Here is an 18,847-nt window from a genome sequence, read left to right on the forward strand (position 1 = left end):
TAAACTACATCACTTAGAACTACGAAAAAAAATCTCATCTACTTAAAATGCTCTAATTAGAATTGTGCTCATGCTAACAACTTTCAACAAGATTTAAATCACGTTTCTTTTTGCCAGCAGGAAGAATGGGGTTTTTTCTACCATAGAAGTGCATTTCTGTCAACACTCGGCCTGTGGTTTATGATCTTGTATGGCCGGTGTTAAAAATTTCGTTCTGTTCCTTGTAATTTGCATTTTTGGTATAATAAATAGCTCCCCATATAATTACAAATACATTCACTTTTAGAAGGAAAATTCGAAGGAAAGGTAAAATACAAAAAATCGACATGTTGCCATAAACGATGCTGCTCTATTTTGCACGATCATGTAAAAAAATCGGAGCAACTTCAGAATACCCGTCCACATCATTTACATATGCCGGGAGGCTTTGAAGAATGAGGCACAACACAATAGACGCTATTCTTATTCAGTGACATGGAAATGATGTGGCCGGGTATTCTCAATTTTTTTGTTTTAAGACCACTTGACCGATCTGGCCTCCAGCTTTAGTTGCGCGTTTCAACGATCGAAACGAGCTTAGAAGGAAGAGGTGAACAGCAGATTAGACAGATTATGAATGGCGGCGAAAATATTTATCTTCGGAACATTATGCAGCTAATTTTCTTCCTTAACGCCACTGAAGAAATTGGAGCGATTATCATTGATGTCTTGAGTAGACAATGAAAGTAGAAAGTTGGATTTGTTGTGTTACCAAGGGGCAAAGGACTCACGCTGGGCATAACGATTACGTATCGCATATCTGATCACAGGCAGACCACACTAAAGTTCGTGGTTAATAATTGTTGACACGAGACGAACAAAATATAAACGAGGGCTATGAATAAAGCTCTGAAAATTGCACATCTAAATTACATCTCGTTCTGAATATCTGATCGAGATGTAATTTACATGTACAATTTACAGAGCTTTCTTCATAACCCTCATATATTTTGTTCGTCTCATGTCAACAACGAACATATAGTGTGGTATACCTGTGATTAGATATCTGACTTCAAAAGGCTTCTCGTTCTCACAAGATGGCATTGAACCTCTTCTCCTTCACCTTATATGCATATCTCATTGCTTCGTTTAGCCCTTTGTTGGGTTCTGCCGGTTATCAATCGATAACCCCCGCTGAACGAATCTGTAAACCAGGTCCGCCGCTGAAGGCATCGCTCGAAAAGACTAACTGCCTCGTTATCGGTGACTCTATAAGCATTGGGTAAGCATTAACGATTCTTCTTTTTTTTAGCCGGTGGAGAGTCAATGTTTCGCATCCAGTGGTACCTGTTTTAATGTGATGTTAAGGCAACTATAGCTAACCAAGAAGTTTAGGAAAAGAAACGTCATGGACAGTTGTTCATACGGGTGTTACGAAAACGAAGACCCTCGAAAACGAAGACCTAAGACCTAAGACCCGGTCTTCGTTTTCGTAGTACGAAAACGAAGACCCCCGGTCTTTGTTTTGATACTACGAAAACGAAGACCCTGTAAACAGAAAACCGTAGAAATTACAAGTTAAACACACATTAAACAGTAACAACGCTTAGTAATATAATACATTACACTTCACGCGTTTCTTCCATTATCATACTGCCCGTATTATTGTACTGCCCGTATTATTGTACTGCCCGTATACGGCCCGTCTTGTCAGTGTTCTTTTTCGCTATGCGAGCCAATTCGGTGTTGATGTTCTCGAGGGTTTCCTCGGGTAAACTTACCACGCATATTATTATTCTGGAACAGTAGGCAGAATTCGAACGCTAGCCGCCTTTGATTTATAGTTAGGGGATCTTCGTTTTCGTAGTACGAAAACGAAGACCCTGCCTTAGCCAAAAGAATTGCTTATTTTTTAACGAGAATTTTCCAGCAGAGAAAGCTGAACGACCGTCAGAATCTATTTTAGCTACGAAATACAGTAGAAATTGATTATTTATTGACAGAACCCAAGAGTAAATTTTCCTGTACAGAACGCCTTCTCTATTATTCTGTCACGCAATGCTAACTATAAATCAGAGGCGGCAAGCGTTCGAATTCTGCCTGCTGTCCCAGAATATGTGTGGTAAGTTTACCCGAGGAAACCCTCGCGAATATCAACACCAAATTGGCCCGCATAGCGAAAAAGAACACTGACAAGACGGGCCGTATACGGGCAATACAATAATACGGGCAGTATGATAATGGAAGAAACGCGTGAAGTGTAATGTATTATATTACTAAGCGTTGTTACTGTTTAATGTGTGTTTAACTTGTAATTTCTACGGTTTTCTGTTTACAGGGTCTTCGTTTTCGTTTTCGTAGTACGAAAACAAAGACCGGGGGTCTTCGTTTTCGTACTACGAAAACGAAGACCGGGTCTTAGGTCTTAGGTCTTTGTTTTCGAGGGTCTTCGTTTTCGTAACACCCTTGTTCATACTGTTTGTTTCAAATTACAGAGGACAGATATCTTTGCGGCGACATGACGTTACGTTTGTTTGTCAATCTAAAGAAACATCGTCATGATCTTTTGGTAGACACTGATGTTGTTCATGAAACGTGATAAAGGAATCATAAAAATTATTTCGTGACTTAACTTTGTCCTCTCAACAGACGCTTCTAGTTTGTTGGGCCATACATTCTCGAACATTCTTATTTCCTGTTATGTGTAATTAATTTTAATTTGTGTTTACCTACTGGGTATCAATAACTGTATGCTTTTTGTCCAAAGCTTGTCTTTCGGTCGTAAATAATCCGTTATGGAATACTTGTAAAACACTTCATCATCAATTCTACTTCTATTTTGTAATAGACCCTTCCACGGTTTTTACGGCCATATTGTTTGGGGGTCAAACAAAATCTCGTTGCGCAGCAACAAGCAATATATTATTTTGTAATTATTCGACGCGCGTCGGTACCTTCACTCAATATCGTGACTTTATAAAGGGAAAATCGCTTATTTTCGTCTCCAAATCTAGTGGGAACATAGATAAGGCGTTACTAAAAGTAAGTGCCGAATTTTTGGCGAAGCATCTTTTTATCACTGCGTTTTATGGGCAGATTGATATGTTGTTTGAAGGTGACCTCGTGGCCGCCATGGTGCGAGAATGGCATTTTAAAAAGCACTTCTTTCGGTTGAGAAATTAGAATATGTTTTTTAGCCATCGATATTGTGTAGTTTTAAATTTTAGGATTTATGGTGGGAGTAAGTACTCAAATAAGGTTCTGAAAGCATCTGTATTTTGCATGCCAGTATAGAGTCAAACATCAGCATCTCTGGTTATTTGTGCAGAGGCTGTAAACAGTTTTAACCCTGGGGAATCGTCTCCACTTTTCATCAATTCGTCACTTGCAGTGATGATATTACTATTATCAACCGATGTTGATAATCGCCGCCTTTTGGGTGACTTAGTATTTGAATGCTCAAAAGGAGTGAAAAAAAGAGTAGGTATTGGATTGCCTACTGAAGGCTTGCCGTCTCGAAAATGATTGGAGCAGACGACAACACTCTCCCTTGACTTTCCTATTGAGTAATATTTTCTTCCCTTCTGAACCTGTCGAGACCATGCTTCAATTAATGATTGCTTGGGCTTGTGGAACGATAACTTCTGTACATGTGAGTGGATGACCCATTTTTTCGGATCTCCTCTATCGTTGTTACAGCCGCCGACAGAACACCTATCTCCAAAACCCATTAAACCAAGGGTTTCTCTTTGCCGAGTTATTGGTTTTTCAAGAGTATGTTAGCCTGTCTGGACGAAAAGGTTTAAAGAGCACGTAAACACATTTATTTAAATTTTTCCTCTGCACAGTTAAGTTACTTAAATACAAAAAGTCATTCGGAAAAGCTGCACTCTGACCTTCTGGCATTATGTCGGCCGCGAGGTCACGTCCAAAGAAAAACGATCTCAATGTTCCCATAAAACGCAGAGAAGAAAAGGTTTTTCGCCGAGAGGAGAAAAAGTCACTCGCCTTTATTGATGTCTTCTCTTTTTCAGCGATGAATATTAATTTTTGTTCCTGAACAAAGCGAAAATTTAAACGAGGGTAGCGATGCGCGTCTTTATCATAAGAGATTCTATGGCTCGTTGCTACGCAACGAGGTTTGTTTGACCCCCAACCAATATGGCCGATAAAACCGTGGAAGGGTCTATTAGTTTCTCATGTATATTTTTCAACCCTGTGTAACGACCGGCTCAGTTTACAACATCGAACTCGTAACAATTTGCGTCATGACTCAGCAAGATTGACAATGAATGGGGGTTTGTAAAACAGGAGGAATTCTGGTAGTTTGGTGAAAATCTTATTGCTTTAGATGCTTTAACACTGAAGAGTGTAATTTTTTAGCTCTCCCTGATACATCTAAAGATCGATGAAGTAAGAAAAGAACTCATCACAATTTAAGTTTGCGATGATCACAAATTGTGCGTGAGTTACCACCGTGCCCAACTCATTGATCGACATTCAGCACTACAAACGTCGCATAAAGAAGATTCCGACCGCATTCCATTCACTCTCACGTTTCACCCTCACAACCACTCAGTTAAATCCATCATTCTTAAAAACTTTAAATTACTTCAAAGCGATCCAGAGACAAGTACTATCTTTTCGCAGCCTCCGCTCATTTCATTCAAACGCGACAAAAACATAGGCAATTTTTTGATCAGAAGTTCTTTTCAGACTAATGAGCAACCAGGCACTTTTAAATGCGCTCGTGCACGATGCAAAACGTGTCCTTTCATTCACAACTCTGATAAAATATCGGGACCTAAACGATCCATTAAGATCACCGATCACTTCACGTGCACCTCCGCCAATGTAATCTATTGCATATGAATAAAGGCTGATAGTTTCGAAAGAAACTGTTTGGGGCTGCGTCGGTGGGAGTAACGAAATAATTTGGATATATCAACAAAGTTGAAATGGTAAATTAGCCACCGTAATGATTACAAAAGCTGACGTTTCGAGCGTTAGCCCTTCGTCGGAGCGAAAGACGAAGTCTTTTTGCAATAAGTGCATAACTTGCACTTATTGCAAAAAGATATACATCGGCGAAACAGGCAGAAGACTAGGTGACCGATTCCGAGAACACCTTCGAGACGTGGAAAGGAATGACAAGGACACATCGAAACCAGTTGCTGGGCATTCTAATTTACCTAATCATTCTAAGCAACATATGGCAATCTGCGGTCTTTCCTTACACTTAGGTAGCACGGAAAGCCGTAAAAATCTTGAACAAAAGCTCATCTTTCAAACCGGCAGTCTAAATCAACGAACGGTTTTCATTCCACTAATTTATTCTTGTTTTTCTCGTTGCCATGTTCCCGCCAATAACGTAGCTCCATTTTCCACCTTTAAAAGCACGCACAACCCACAATTCCTCTATTCGCTCCTACGAAGGGCTAACGCTCGAAACGTCAGCTTTTGTAATCGTTACGGTGGCCAATTTACCATTTCAACTTTGTTGATGTATCCAAATTATTTCGTTACCCCCACCGACGCAGCCCCAAACAGTTTCTTTCGAAACTATCAGCCTTCATTCATTTGTAAAAAAGTTCAACAATCATTCGTCTCCTTAACACTTTAACTCCTAGAGGTGATTAACACGTGATTTCTCCCTCAAATATCCATACGTTACACCTGCAATCGTTTGCTTGAACTCGATACGTCAAATTCGATGACAGGAAAACCAGCAAGCTTAAATTTTTTTAAGTTCCTGCGTATGAATTTGTCAATAATATAAAGTGAGAAATGTGTAAAAATTCAAAAAATATAACTAGAAAGTTATAGACATTTTAGTATGATTTTTTAGAACATAGCTAGCAGAGTCGCGCAATCAAATTCATTATACGCAAGCGTGCTCAAAATTCCGATAGTGCACGCTGATAGCGTCAGCAAATCCGACTTCGCCAGAAACTTTTTTTTCGCGCGAGCGGCCATTGTTAGCGCGGGGAAAAATAATATATTTCGCGACAATAATGGATACAAACAGAAACTCGGCCTACTAGTCCGAAAACGAAGACAATGTTTCGACCTTTTCCCTTGGGCTAGAGTTCTTAAATGAGGCAGAAAAAGAGAAAAACAAAGGAAAAGGATACTCGGCATCAGCACCATCACGATTCGCTTTAACTGATATTGTTGTCCGTTTTTCGCGTCGGATTTGATGCACAATTCCACCGGCTATGTTCTAAAACAATTGGTTCATGCTTTCAGCTGTGCACTATCGAGTTATGGAGCACGTGGGAAGTTTGGAGAGCACTCATGAAGCTAGAGTTGCCCTCGGCTATCGCCTCGGGCAACTCTTACGCTTCTTTCGTGCTCTCCAAACTTCCCGCGTGCTCCATAACTCGATAGTGCACGCTAAAGCATGAACCAATTGTTAAATAGAAGCTCTTCTCTTTCTTGCTACGTTATCAAACCCTACCTAAGCTTTCAGTTAATTGAATATTTACTAAATATGCAAGAAAATTAATTGATGTTGGATATGAACAAAAGATAATGCACGATTCTTGAAATAAGGGCTATATTACCCAAGGAACAAAATAAATTATATTAATGTACTAAGATAACTATGTATGCGATTGGGTTAACCGATAGCCTTAAAACGGCCAAAAAATTTAGCCTTTAGGCGTAAAAAAAATTGCCACGTTTAAACTGATAGTCGTAAAAAAAAGTTAACCGTAAAAAAGATTTCTGGTGACAACGATGGAATGATATTAACCGTTAGCCGTAAAAGCCATACCCCATTGAGACCCTCCCGCAGAAATAATAGGGACCTTAAGAAACCACGACGGCGACGGCAACGACGAGCAGGAAAAACAAGAGATCTAATTGGCTGAACAATAGCTCAGCACGTGCGTTTTGAAACTTTGTACATTTCTTAGCCGTCCTAAGCGAAACAAAAACGTGAAGTCACCAAAATTTGCGTCGTCTACGAACCGAAACCGCGACGGCAAATTATTTTAATTTCCATTTGGAACTCAACGGCTACTTTATACGTCATGCTGAAGTTGAGCTGTGGCGCTGTATGAAACAGTAAGCTCCCGCAGCCATTTTTGAAAGTCTAACTAAGAGTAGAAATTCGTTTTTTAATCGAAGTTTTCCTTAGCGTCGCCGTCGTGGTTTTTTAAGGTCCCTAATATGTAAACCAGGTCCGGCGTTAAAAGTAATGCCTAGAAAAGGGAAATTGCCTTAGTGACTCTATAAGCATTGGGTGGGCTTTCCTGAAGTTTCAAAAGACCGTCAGAATGTTCTTCTTAGAAGAAATTCCCTGCCCATTGCTGAAAAATAGATTTAACTAATTACTCGAAATTTAAGATTTTTTCAGAAAATTCCTTCCACAGAGGTCCTAAACGCGAAAGAAACGCGGACAGAAAGAAGAGAACGAAAAAAGAGCCGAAAGGATCTTGTTACTCTTGTCCTTTAAAGGTGGGAAAAGAAGGGGACATTTTATAGAAAGGGATTAGTAAACCGATGTCTTACTATTAGCTTTCAGCTGTTCTCTTGCTTATAACAAAATTCCCTTTTTTTTTGGCCTTTCGAGTGGCACTTTTTTTTCTCAGTCATCTCGTAGTTACACACCATGTGTCGTTCAAATGTAATTAATTTTGATTGGCTATTCGTTCTTTTTGTCCATCTCTTAGTTATACACCGTGGGTTACTGAAATGTTAGGTGATAAATATCAAGTCCAGCATGCCCCTTGGGATGTTATAGACGGAGGAGCCCTGGACTCCAAATATGGACTTCAGTGTCTAGACATGTTCCTGCAGACTTCCACGTTAGAACCAACAACATATGACGTCATCATCTTCAATTTTGGTATGCATGACATAAACTACAGCGGCAACTTCCCAGAGGAATATGTCCAACCAGATGAATATACTGAAAATCTACGTTCTATAACTTCTATACTGTTATCAACTGGCGCGAAAGTTGGATACGTTCTCACAACACCCGTTCCATACAATGTCACGCTCAACGACCGAGCAAAACATTACAACAGCTTAGCAGATGCTGTCATGAAAACATTTCCAACAGTTGTGACCGCTGACCTCTATTCCTGGGTCACAGACGTCTGTGGAGAGCCACCTTACAAAAGCTGCGTTATAGCTCAAAAACAACCGAGCCCGCACTACACACAACCAGGATATAAGTATTTAAGTTTGAGGGTCACAGATTTGGTTTTGGATCTTGTTCGAGGGGTTGATCAGAATAACCACTATCCTCGGCCACAGGTGCAGTATTATTTCGTCTTTGTCATGGTCATTCGTTCTGATACATTCTCCGTGTATACCCTCGATTGTATAAAAGTTAATCGTTGACATTGGAAAGTACGAGACCCAAAAGCTTTAAGGTTCACACTTAATGTGCTTTACTTTTCCAATATCTATGTAAAACCTTTCTTTATGATGATCATTTTCTTTCAGGAAAACGTGGATGGCTTCTGTCACTCACCACGTGCAACTAATTTACAATTGTTCCACGAGCATGCGCTGGATATGAGATGATAGATAGCCAACGAAGTGCGTGGCGCCGAGTTAGCTATAATAATCTCCTATCCAACAAGCGCGAGTGGAATAATTGTTTTATTAAAATCGTTAAATTAAATTATTAAATTTTATTAAATTTTTTAGTTCCCTTTTAATTTTAAGCTGACGCGTACGCTTACCATATTTGTAGATTATGGTATATTGGCTCATAAACAGTTTTTAATAATTGTGATTATCATGTACATGTGTAGCCATAACGCCGTTGGGTCTCATCGTTCATTGCCAACGCTTTTTAGGAGTCAACGTTTCTGTAATTGATTGTATATTGTGGTAAACTGCACAAAACAGCACCTCTGTTTACTATTAAGTTCACTAAATGTCTCAGTCGATTCGTGCCAATTGATAATATGGTACGGATTCTGCGACCTGACGCTCTACTGCTGAGCGACAGAAACTCAATGACGAGCTAAGGCCATTATTAGGTCTATAGATGACGCGCGTCCCGCATACTACTAGGATAAGCAATATCGAAAGTCGCGTGTGAGCTGATAGATGAAGAAAGATGGTGAATGTAAAATTTCTTTTTTCTTGTCGCGACCATGTGGCAAATGTATGGTAATGCAAATGAGAGATTGAGCATCGGGAAGAGCGCGTACCCCTGAGCCTACATGACCCGTCTTAATTTAAATCCACACCAGCTAGGATATCGTTACCATTGGAAATTATTTTGCAAAAGGTATCATATCAATCATTGCTTTTATTTTACAGCAAATAGCGCGGGAAAATCCAGTTCCTTGCAAGGACAAGTCTGCTAAAGTGGTGACGGTGTGTCCTTATAATAGCACGTGTTGTGATTCACTGTTCTCTGCGACAGGAAAAGGCTGTTGCCTGCGCAACTCTGAGGCCGTTCCTTGTAAGGACGGGAAGCACTGTTGTCCCGCAGGTTACGAGTGTGAATCAAGCTGTTCAATTTACAAGTGTTCCTGTCTAAAAGCGCTAGTCACTCCCGAAAAATGACTGCTAGTGTATGACAAACCTCATTTTTGAGGTCTCAGAATGAAGCAATCGTGGACAGCTCTTCTATAAATAATCTTTACGATTCAAATCCGAAAAGAAATGGTCGATCGAAGCTTGAATAGATTCCTCTTGGAAATAAAATTACGAGTGGTACGGTGCTGTACACTTTGATTAGATGTACTTCTTGTCTGTAAAAGACCAAACTCACGACAAATGATGTTGTAATTCAAAATGTCTCTTATTTCGAAAACGGCAGTCTACATGATTTTGCTCTACTTAATGAACGCGACATTTATGGCAAAACATATTTAAGTTACACTGCAATGAAAAGCAAAATTCTCCAGTGTTGCTAGGCGCCGCTTTTGACTCGTCTTCTACGAACCTTTAGGCGGATTCAGTAGAAGTGTTGGTGTACCATACAACACTGTGTTAAACCAGTGTCTTGAGAATGATGGACTATTCATCTCTTCTTTTCCATCCGTTCTTTCCTCTCCCACAGTTGTTTGCTCGTCACTAGTGGTTTCTATCTCGTTAAGACGTCCTGATTTCGAGCCTCGATCAGACGCAGCGTCAGTTTCCGTAACAGTATCAGGCAGTTTGGGAAACTGTACCAAGCCTCTCACGGCCTGTCCAACTGTTTTACTTGCTTCTAACATGCCTGAGAGTAACGTAGTCAAAATAAACTAAAGGTTACAGCTAAGAAAAGGTAATTTCCAAACGTCCCATGGATTTGGTGAGAAGTTTAGAGAGAAGCTTGTTAAAAGCAATTGGAGATGATAAGGACATCACAATAGCTATTGAGACACCAACAGCATTATGAACGTTTCATTTCTGATAATTGAACGTTCTTTGTTATCAAGGTGTCATACAAAGGGTGTGCGGACATTTAAGTTGTAAAAATGATTTTATGAAAATTCTCCGTCAGATTTTACACGTTCCTTACAAGTCTGGCAGATTTATCTTTCTTGACGGTAGTCAGTTGTAGGCCAAAGTTAATTTAGAGATCCCAACTTCAAAGAAAACTAATTCAGTAGGTTAAAGTAGTCTCAAATTTTTAAACTGTTTAATGGAAGTTAGATTCAATTTATCCGAATGCGTTAATAAGTGCTTCAGTAATCGATATTTTTTATCTATGGCAACTATGTTCCTAGCCCTCATACTGAAAAGGGGACTCTTCTATTCAAAAAATAAAAAAAATGTCTCAAGAACCAGAGGTCCCATACACATAACGTTGGTAAAAACCGAACTTGGCGAAAGAAAGTTGCTTACCATTTAGGTAGGTATCAAGTTTTTGTTTGTTGTCAGACAGCTGGCAGTGCCACTGATTTGACACCACTCCAGCCACACCTACTAAAGAAAACAACATTGCAGTCTCCAAGGGACGCTCCAGCCATAATTCACCGACACTGCCATCAGAAAAAAAAAAAAGAAGAGATTGTGTTAGAACCCAGTCGATTCCTCAGAGGCACGCACTCTGAGCTAGATCAATTCACTCGCTCACCAACAGTGGTGGTCTCCTTCGAAGCCATTATTTGGTCTTGTCACGCTTACACTCTCTTCCCCGCTGAGGAGAAAGCGTCATACGTGACTAGAGAGTGTGATGCGTAAGGGGAGTGTGATGCGCGACGAGAGAATGTGACGTGTGACGAAACTAAACAATGGAGCCAGAGCGCGTGATGTGTGATGAGAGCAAAAAACAGAGAGAGAATGTGTAGCATCACGAGACCAAATACTGGCTGCAGAGGAGTGTGAACAAATGGCGACCGAATGAAAATCAATCATAAAAAACAAAGCCGGTAACAAGAGAGTACGTGGTCATCATGGTACGAAACTTAGTCAAGGCAACTTTTATCATCTTCTCAATTTATCATTGTATACACCGAATGGAAATATGGCGACCAATTTGAGTTGCCATTGTTCTGGACTCACTAGCCTCTCAAACATAATCCTTTTGTGTTTCCACGTGAAGATGAGGATAGTGAGTCCAGAACAATGGCAATTCAAATTGGACGCCATAGTTGTATTCGGTGTATGACTGTAATTTATTTCTATACCACTGGTCATACAAATACAAATGCAAGTATTATCCAAATTTGACATTGCTTTATTCGGGCAGAAACAAATCCTGAAAAGACGAGACTACTAAAAGAAGGTGCTTGTTAGGTCAAGTGCTCATGTCCATGAACAAAGTAGTTCAAGAATGACTAAGCAAAAGCTCGAACCCAGACCTATCAATCCAGAGTTCACCCCACTAATCACTAGGCCGCTGCGTCTGAAGAGTAACCCATTGGCACTACTTAAAAAAAAAAACATAAGCTGAAGACGGAGAGAACTAGAAAGCATCAATTCTTACGCTTTAGTAGCATCATCTTTTCCCTGCCTGAGAAAACTTTGGCTTGTCTGAACCAAGTCCAACAGAAGAACCAAGAGACAGTCTGAAAAATAAATCAAAGCACACTGCTGGTCAAAACCGTGTAGCAAAAATCAAAATTTTTCCGGGAGTTTCGTCTGGCCAAGTGGAGATATTTTGATTTCCAGCAACGAGTTTTTGGTATTTTCGAGATAAGAGAAATTTATGCTTAGAAATATTTTCTGGAGCTTTTATTAATATACTTATTAATGATAATATATTTATTAATATAAATTTCTTTATCGCTTATTCTGCGTCTCCTTTTTCTTGATGTAATAAGGCGATAAGGTATAAAGCAAAGACCACACTGCAAGCCAGCCGGACTGGAGGGAGGGGTCTGAAGTTTACAAAGTAATCAAAGTTTACAAAGTTTTGTCCGAAGATGTGGGAGGTAAATTACGTGAGTTTCGATTTGATGAATCATTGGCTGAAAGAGATTTTCGTTATTATGATTCACTACAAAACGAACGTAAAACGATCTGTGATGCGCAAACGCCTCCCAAACAAGGAAAACAACCTAAGAATTTAAATATTTATACAATTTATTAGAAGAAAAAGTGTACCTGTCACATTTATCGGTGCCAGCATATTAGGAGGCAAACAACCCAGATATCTTTCGGTGCCGTAGAAGATAAAGCCAGTACTTTCGGACAGAAAATGCTGAAACTCACCCACACTAAAAGGAAAAACAGAAAAGAGTATTCACGAGGGAAGTTTTCATCTAACTCATATCCAGAAATACTAGAGAACTTCGAAAGAATTCAGTTTGGGGTTCCATGCTCAGGAGGAAGAATCCATGTTCAAAGATCTGTTACAAGCAATTTTCAGTTGACTGTCGAAAGTTATCTGAGAATAGAATCATTTTGTCAACTGAACTTTGCTCTGTGATTGGCTACACAGCACTCACGCTGCTTTCTCAGCCAATCAGATGTAAAACCAAAACCAACCGCGGCTTGATCTGTCACGTTTTCCCGCGCTTCAGGCTGTTTGTTTGTTTTCATTATGAGATACACAGTATTCCTGATTGGCTGTTGTGATTGCTCTGGTTTTGGGTCCAGGACACTTGACCAAAATACACTGTCAAATCAAAAGAAGCCACTGCAACTTCGCACGTTGGAATATACAATAAAATATTTTGTGAATACGGAATAGATTCAAGACATACCTTGGAAGGTGGTCACTGCCTGATATACCATTCCACTTCGATGTAAAATTCTTGTATTTAGCCACGATATCACTTATTACCTTACTTGGGTTATCATCACCTACATACATCAATAAAAGAAACATCTCTACCGTGTATCCAAAATCGAATGGAGTCATCAATTAAATGGCAAAAGATTATCAACTTAAGTAGATTCCATGTTGCCATGCGTCTGCTTAGTAATAGATCAAAGATAACGTCAAAAATGTGGTAAGAACAAAAAAGTGGCAACCAGAGAATTAATAAATCGACAGTGGTTTAGCGTGGTCTGCACTCTTATCAACAATGATATTCGTAATCACAGTGGTCAAAATGTTGAGGACTCGCAAGTCGTAGCCAAGTACAGACCCCACTGAACCTCTGTCGATTTGTTTTTTACTGCAATATCGACGTCAAATAAAACGACGCGACAGCGTTGGCTATACTCTTATCGACAAAGGCAAATTGGCCAATCAGATTGCGACAATACTGCCAGTTTGTGTAAAATATAAAGTGACCCACGGCAACATGGAACCTATTTGTTTTATATGATAAGAAAGCAAAAATGTTGTTCATGGTGTCGTCATTTATGCGTCTGTCCTCCAATAGATAAAATGAATAAAACACCAATCGAAATACGTGTAAGATTCAGCTTAACATATAAAATGAGTAAAAAACCAATCGAAATACGTGTAAGATTCAGCTTAACATATAAAATGAGTAAAAAGCCAATCGAAATACGTGTAAGATTCAGCTTAACATATAAAATGAGTAAAACACCAATCGAAATACGTGTAAGATTCAGCTTAACATATAAAATGAGTACAAAACCAATGAAATACGTGTAAGATTCAGCTTAACATATAAAATGAGTAAAACATCAATCGAAATACGTGTAAGATTCAGCTTAACATATCAAAGCAAGTGAGTGTTACGTAACCCGTCTTACCTTGCTCGTTGCACTCGTTGTAAGGGTCGACAATGTCTAATAGAAGGTCAAGATGTTTTACAGTTTCTGTATTTGCCGACATTTTGATCAGAACCTTTTGCGATGATTGTAGAACAACTAGTGCCATCTACCTCATCAAAATCGAGCAGTAATTGGAACGGGAAAATGCTTTTTTTGCAGAGTCATAATTGGCTCTAACTATTTTAATTTTGATAAGTTGCACAGAACTACATGATCTGATTGGCTTGATCGACCAATGGCTTCAGTGCTTTTAAAAGAAGTCTCACCAAAGCAAAACCAAATTTAGCCGCGTTAGTTTAGTAATGAGGTCCTCTTCCAAAAAAAAAAAAAAGTGGGAAATCTTTGAATTGATGAATTCGATCAAAAGTTGTAAAATATACTTCTAATTCATACAACAAAAACTGATATAGGAAGAACTCGCTGTAAAAGGATACATCTTATTCCGTTAAAATCCACCACAGGACCTTCTTTAGGAATACCAGCTCCAACCTCTTTACCCCCCTTAACAGCAAAAATTAAAAAACATGTCAGATTCGTGCGAACAATCAAACGGACAAACATCTGACGAGGACAAAAGAAGGAAGGGAACAAGAATGATAGCAAAGCAATTAATTAAATAACTGTTTGAACTGCTGAAGTCTTACCTTTTTCTCACTCTTTTGTCCTGATTTCGCTGTAGATGGCTTATCGGATTTTGCTTTGTCAGGTTTCTTGCCTCCTTTTCCAGTGACTTTAGTTGTACTTTCTTCAAATGCAGAATGCAAGATGGTTAAACCGGCTAAAACACTACATAAATCGTAACCCACTCGCGTTGTGTGATCTTACTGCTAAGTGCTCTAAAGACCTTTTGGTCGGTGATTTCATTGACGTTTTGACAGCTCAAGTGGAAACCACCATCAAATTCACTATAACGAAACTGTGACCATGTTTCGCCTTCACTAACGTAATTTAAAATTGAGTGACTTGAGCAATCCGGAACTGCATTGGATCAACCTTGTTTCGCCCCGTGACTGGTCTGTAAAACCCGTCAGTGTCACCCACATAACCAACGCCATTTAAAACTAAAACCAACCGTAACTTTGTCACCTTACGTTTTCCAGTGCTTTAGGTTATTTATTTTGGTCTTTAATTCGTGTTCTCCTTGCCTACTGTGACATTTTCTTTTATTCTGTTTGGTTTTGTGATAACGTCGGGTTTTTGTTTATTGTTACACAACCCAGAAGCGCAACAACGGGATGAACTTCGAATGTACTTCTCAACATGACGACCTTCCAATTCTTTCATTATTCTCAAGGGTAGTCCTCACAACGCTTCATACCTGAACGTTCGGCCGGGTGCACACGATGATAATGGAACTGGAGAGAGAAGTCACGCGATATGCTGGTAATTTGAGGCACAGCAAAAGTCTTAAGAGCCTCCAGAGGTAACTGAAGCAGCCACTCATCAGCCAACAAAACAACAGACTCTGAAACCGCGTCTGGACTGAAGGAAACACAACAGATAGAAACTAAAGCAAAGCCTTAACAGCCTTAAAAACAACTTTGTAATTTAGCGCTAACCGCCGCTACAATCTACTGTTTAGTGCACGTGGATAATATGAAGTAACCCTCTAACTCTCAAGATCTGATTGTTAATTCTCCCCTCTAGCTGCCACACATTTCCTTGTAAATTGGTTATGAGAATGTGGTGTTCAATCAAGGTAACAACTTCTACCCGATAAGTTTGAGTATTCTCAACACATGTTTGCTGGATAAAGTAAGGATATTATAGGGAGAAGTTACATGTCTATCACCTCTGGGAGTTAAAAGGTTAAGTATCTGACAAAGTGACTATATACTCGACTAAAATGAAGTGTATGCACGTTTGGTAATTTATGGGCCTCAAGTGGGATTAACACCGCATGTATTTAGTTCTGTGTTTTCAGCAGATTTTGATGTTTTGAACCCTTTCTGTCTTCTTTTGAGTCAAGTTCAGCCAAGAAACGTTAAAGTGCAAAAACTGCAAACGGAATGTTCCTGTAAATAGTTAGCACCCTTATTTGTTATAATATTGTCACTGGCTTGACAAAATAACATTGTTACTGATATGAATTTTATGAAATATTCTGTGCTGTAAATTGTCTTACTTTAAAGCTGGATGAAGTTTAGTTAGGATAGGGTCCAGGTAAGCTTCAACTGCTGCCACAACGTCCCTAAAATGCGACTACAGTGGAAAATATAGATTTAAACGCAGGATATAATTGTAAATGGAAAACAAGTCGCTGACTAATAATGAGCACAAAACACGCATCAAAGAAATGAAAAAAAAAAAAAATCTAAGCTAAGACAGCGGAGAGCACTTTTTACTATACTTTTCAAGACATAATAATAATAGTAATGATAATAATAATAATAATAATAATAATAATAATAATAATAATAATAATAATAATTTAATGTTTATATTGCGCAAATTAACATGTGGATATGATCAAATGCTCATCACAACACTTTTCGAGGGACTTTGGCCGGACTGCGTCAGCAGTTTACAAACAACCGAAGGAAACTTGTTTGAAGATGCCCCCTCCCCCCCAATTCCCAGACAGAGGAAGTGTGGTCCACAAAAGCCGGGGAAAACATCGTACTTTTGTTAAATCTTCCTCAATTTCGCCGAACGTTTTCGATCGTGATCTCCCACTGAAGACTGTCTGCTACCCGGTCATCAGCCACCTTGAAGCATGGATGCGAAAATTAATGTCGCTTCACGGCGTGCATTTTGAGGACGAAAGGCCTCCCTCTTTAAGCGGTATTCCTTCAGTGCCTTGACAAACAGAACCTGACAACTTTTGCAGAGTTCCAAAAACCCAGTGATATATTTCATTGGTTATTCGGGAATATCAGGTGCTTGCATAAGGATAGAAACCAGAGGCACGACTTACCTCCAACTGAGATTCTTTTTCAAAGAGACTGGAATCAATCGGCAATTGTTCCTGTATAGTTGTGTGTAAAAAATTAATTTAAAATCATTAAATGATAGCGAGATATGCGGAAAACTTCAGTTCTCTGTGTGAAGCCTTTTTGATGTTCCAAATACTTCTCCTTTAACGCTTTCATATGTGACGAGGATCGGATAATTTTCTACTTGCCGAATTCAAAATAGTTTATTTTCTAATTCGCTACCCAGCTCAAACGAACATAAAACATTTATCATTCAATAAGTAACCACAGTTGGGGTGTGTCAACACGAGCCGTATGCGACCCTCTTTATTATGCCTTCATCAACAAAATTGATAGGAATGGTACATCAACGGAATGACAGTAAGTAAGTAAGTAAGTCAACCTTATTTAAAGAGGGTGTACACACAACAATTACAAAAGCTGACGTTTCGAGCGTTAGCCCTTCGTCGGAGCTCCGACGAAGGGCTAACGCTCGAAACGTCAGCTTTTGTAATCGTTACGGTGGCCAATTTACCATTTCAACTTTGTTGATATATCCAAATTATTTCGTTATCCCCACCGACGCAGCCCCAAACAGTTTCTTTAGAAACTATCAGCCTTTATTCATTTGTACACATAACAGCTTACGCTGACAAACCAGTGGCCCTCAAAACTAAGGAAATGTAAAAAATAAAGCAAGAAAAACCACGCTACAAAACAATCTTAACCATGTTCGTATATGCAAAAACTACTTCTAAGAGAAACTGATAACCCCTAGTCACTAGGTATTTAATTTTGAGGGCGTAGGGACGGTCGTAAGGCAGGTAATTCAATTTATCAAACATCGTCAATTTTGGATGTAGCGGCTTGCTTGCTTTTATCATAAGACTACATCTTTACATGATTATTTCTCAGGATTCTACATTTTATTAGCTCTACGGTGAAAGAGGATTTGTTAACAGCGACGCGTGTCGGAATGATTTTTCGAAAAGACACCATTGAAGGGCTACAGTAATCTGGTGGTAACAGTGATCTAACCTGACTCTCCGCCTGTAGACTGTTGTCCTCAAGCTTCGCCAACATCTTTCTCCTCTGCTCTTGCTGGTGTCTAACGTAGGTTCGTCTCATGAGTTCGGAAGCAGTGTCCGATTTGAACTGACCGAACTCTTCAATGAGCTGCTCCAGTTCCACTGCACTCACAGCTGCGCGGGTTATCATGGCCTTTGAAGGAACTAAAAAAAAAAAACCAAAGAAATATTTACACCATCAGAAAAAATAGAGAGAGGCAGAATGAACCTTTTAGGAGTCAAAAATTTTTGTAATATCGTGACCTTTCATTTACTCATTCATTAATCAAGTTTTTTTTTTTTTTGCTCCGCGCACAACAAATTTCACCTTGCGGGAGATTACAAAATGTCTGTTCCGTAAGTTAGAAGAACAACCCGGAAAAAAGGTAACAGTTAGCCCGACGACAGAAAAAAAGAAAAAAGGAAGGCTAAGGACATGGAAGATTGAAACGGAATCGGTATACGATGCACACATTAAATTTTCTTTCTTTCTTTTTTTTTTTTTTTTGGTGCACGAATCATGGCGTAGAGCCTTTCAAGTTCAGTAAACAGTAGAATTGCACAAAACTGCTCTTGTTAGCCCATTAAATATCCTGGATGGGTTACTCTGGAGAATACAAAGGTGTAGTACTTACCGGGAAGAGTTGATGCTTGTTTGTTGGCTTTTCCACTTGGTACAGGAGATCGACCCTTATCCAGCACAGCTCCGTAAAGGTAACATCTGTAACACACGTTGATGTGAAATGAGAACATCAAAATAAGTTTTTAAAAAAAAAAAAA

At 39.3% G+C, this 18,847-nt stretch overlaps 2 protein-coding genes and 1 long non-coding RNA gene across 4 annotated transcripts in view; 2 read left to right on the forward strand and 1 right to left on the reverse strand.

The window, feature by feature from the left end:
• Positions 1-939: 939 nt before the first annotated feature.
• On the forward strand, positions 940-9,693 carry LOC111320665 (uncharacterized). The gene is made up of 3 exons (XM_022923322.2): positions 940-1,261; positions 7,659-8,250; positions 9,274-9,693. The coding sequence occupies exons 1-3, from the start codon at positions 1,077-1,079 to the stop codon at positions 9,520-9,522; spliced, it is 1,026 nt and encodes a 341-aa protein (XP_022779057.1). The 5' UTR covers positions 940-1,076; the 3' UTR covers positions 9,523-9,693.
• Positions 2,948-4,404, forward strand: LOC148741846 (uncharacterized). The gene is made up of 2 exons (XR_015995996.1): positions 2,948-3,021; positions 3,679-4,404. It is a non-coding gene; the product is annotated as an uncharacterized LOC148741846 (long non-coding RNA).
• Positions 9,694-9,736: 43 nt separating the features above from the next.
• The window catches only part of LOC111320663 (cilia- and flagella-associated protein 46), a 48,283-nt gene continuing 39,172 nt past the window's right edge, over positions 9,737-18,847 (reverse strand). For both annotated transcript variants that reach the window (XM_022923319.2, XM_022923318.2), the window contains 13 exons: positions 18,703-18,788; positions 18,039-18,232; positions 17,003-17,053; positions 16,211-16,287; positions 15,404-15,567; positions 14,730-14,830; positions 14,520-14,586; positions 14,065-14,100; positions 13,098-13,197; positions 12,496-12,608; positions 11,876-11,957; positions 10,792-10,928; positions 9,737-10,180 (listed from right to left, as the gene is read on the reverse strand). In XM_022923319.2, coding sequence (XP_022779054.1) covers positions 9,897-10,180; positions 10,792-10,928; positions 11,876-11,957; positions 12,496-12,608; positions 13,098-13,197; positions 14,065-14,100; positions 14,520-14,586; positions 14,730-14,830; positions 15,404-15,567; positions 16,211-16,287; positions 17,003-17,053; positions 18,039-18,232; positions 18,703-18,788 — 1,492 coding nt within the window. In that variant the 3' untranslated portion in view covers positions 9,737-9,896. The remainder of the gene's footprint in view (positions 10,181-10,791; positions 10,929-11,875; positions 11,958-12,495; positions 12,609-13,097; positions 13,198-14,064; positions 14,101-14,519; positions 14,587-14,729; positions 14,831-15,403; positions 15,568-16,210; positions 16,288-17,002; positions 17,054-18,038; positions 18,233-18,702; positions 18,789-18,847) is intronic.

This window comes from Stylophora pistillata, chromosome 1 (genome assembly GCF_964205215.1).
Source record: "Stylophora pistillata chromosome 1, jaStyPist1.2, whole genome shotgun sequence".
In the NCBI taxonomy this organism is placed as follows: Eukaryota; Metazoa; Cnidaria; class Anthozoa; order Scleractinia; family Pocilloporidae; genus Stylophora; species Stylophora pistillata.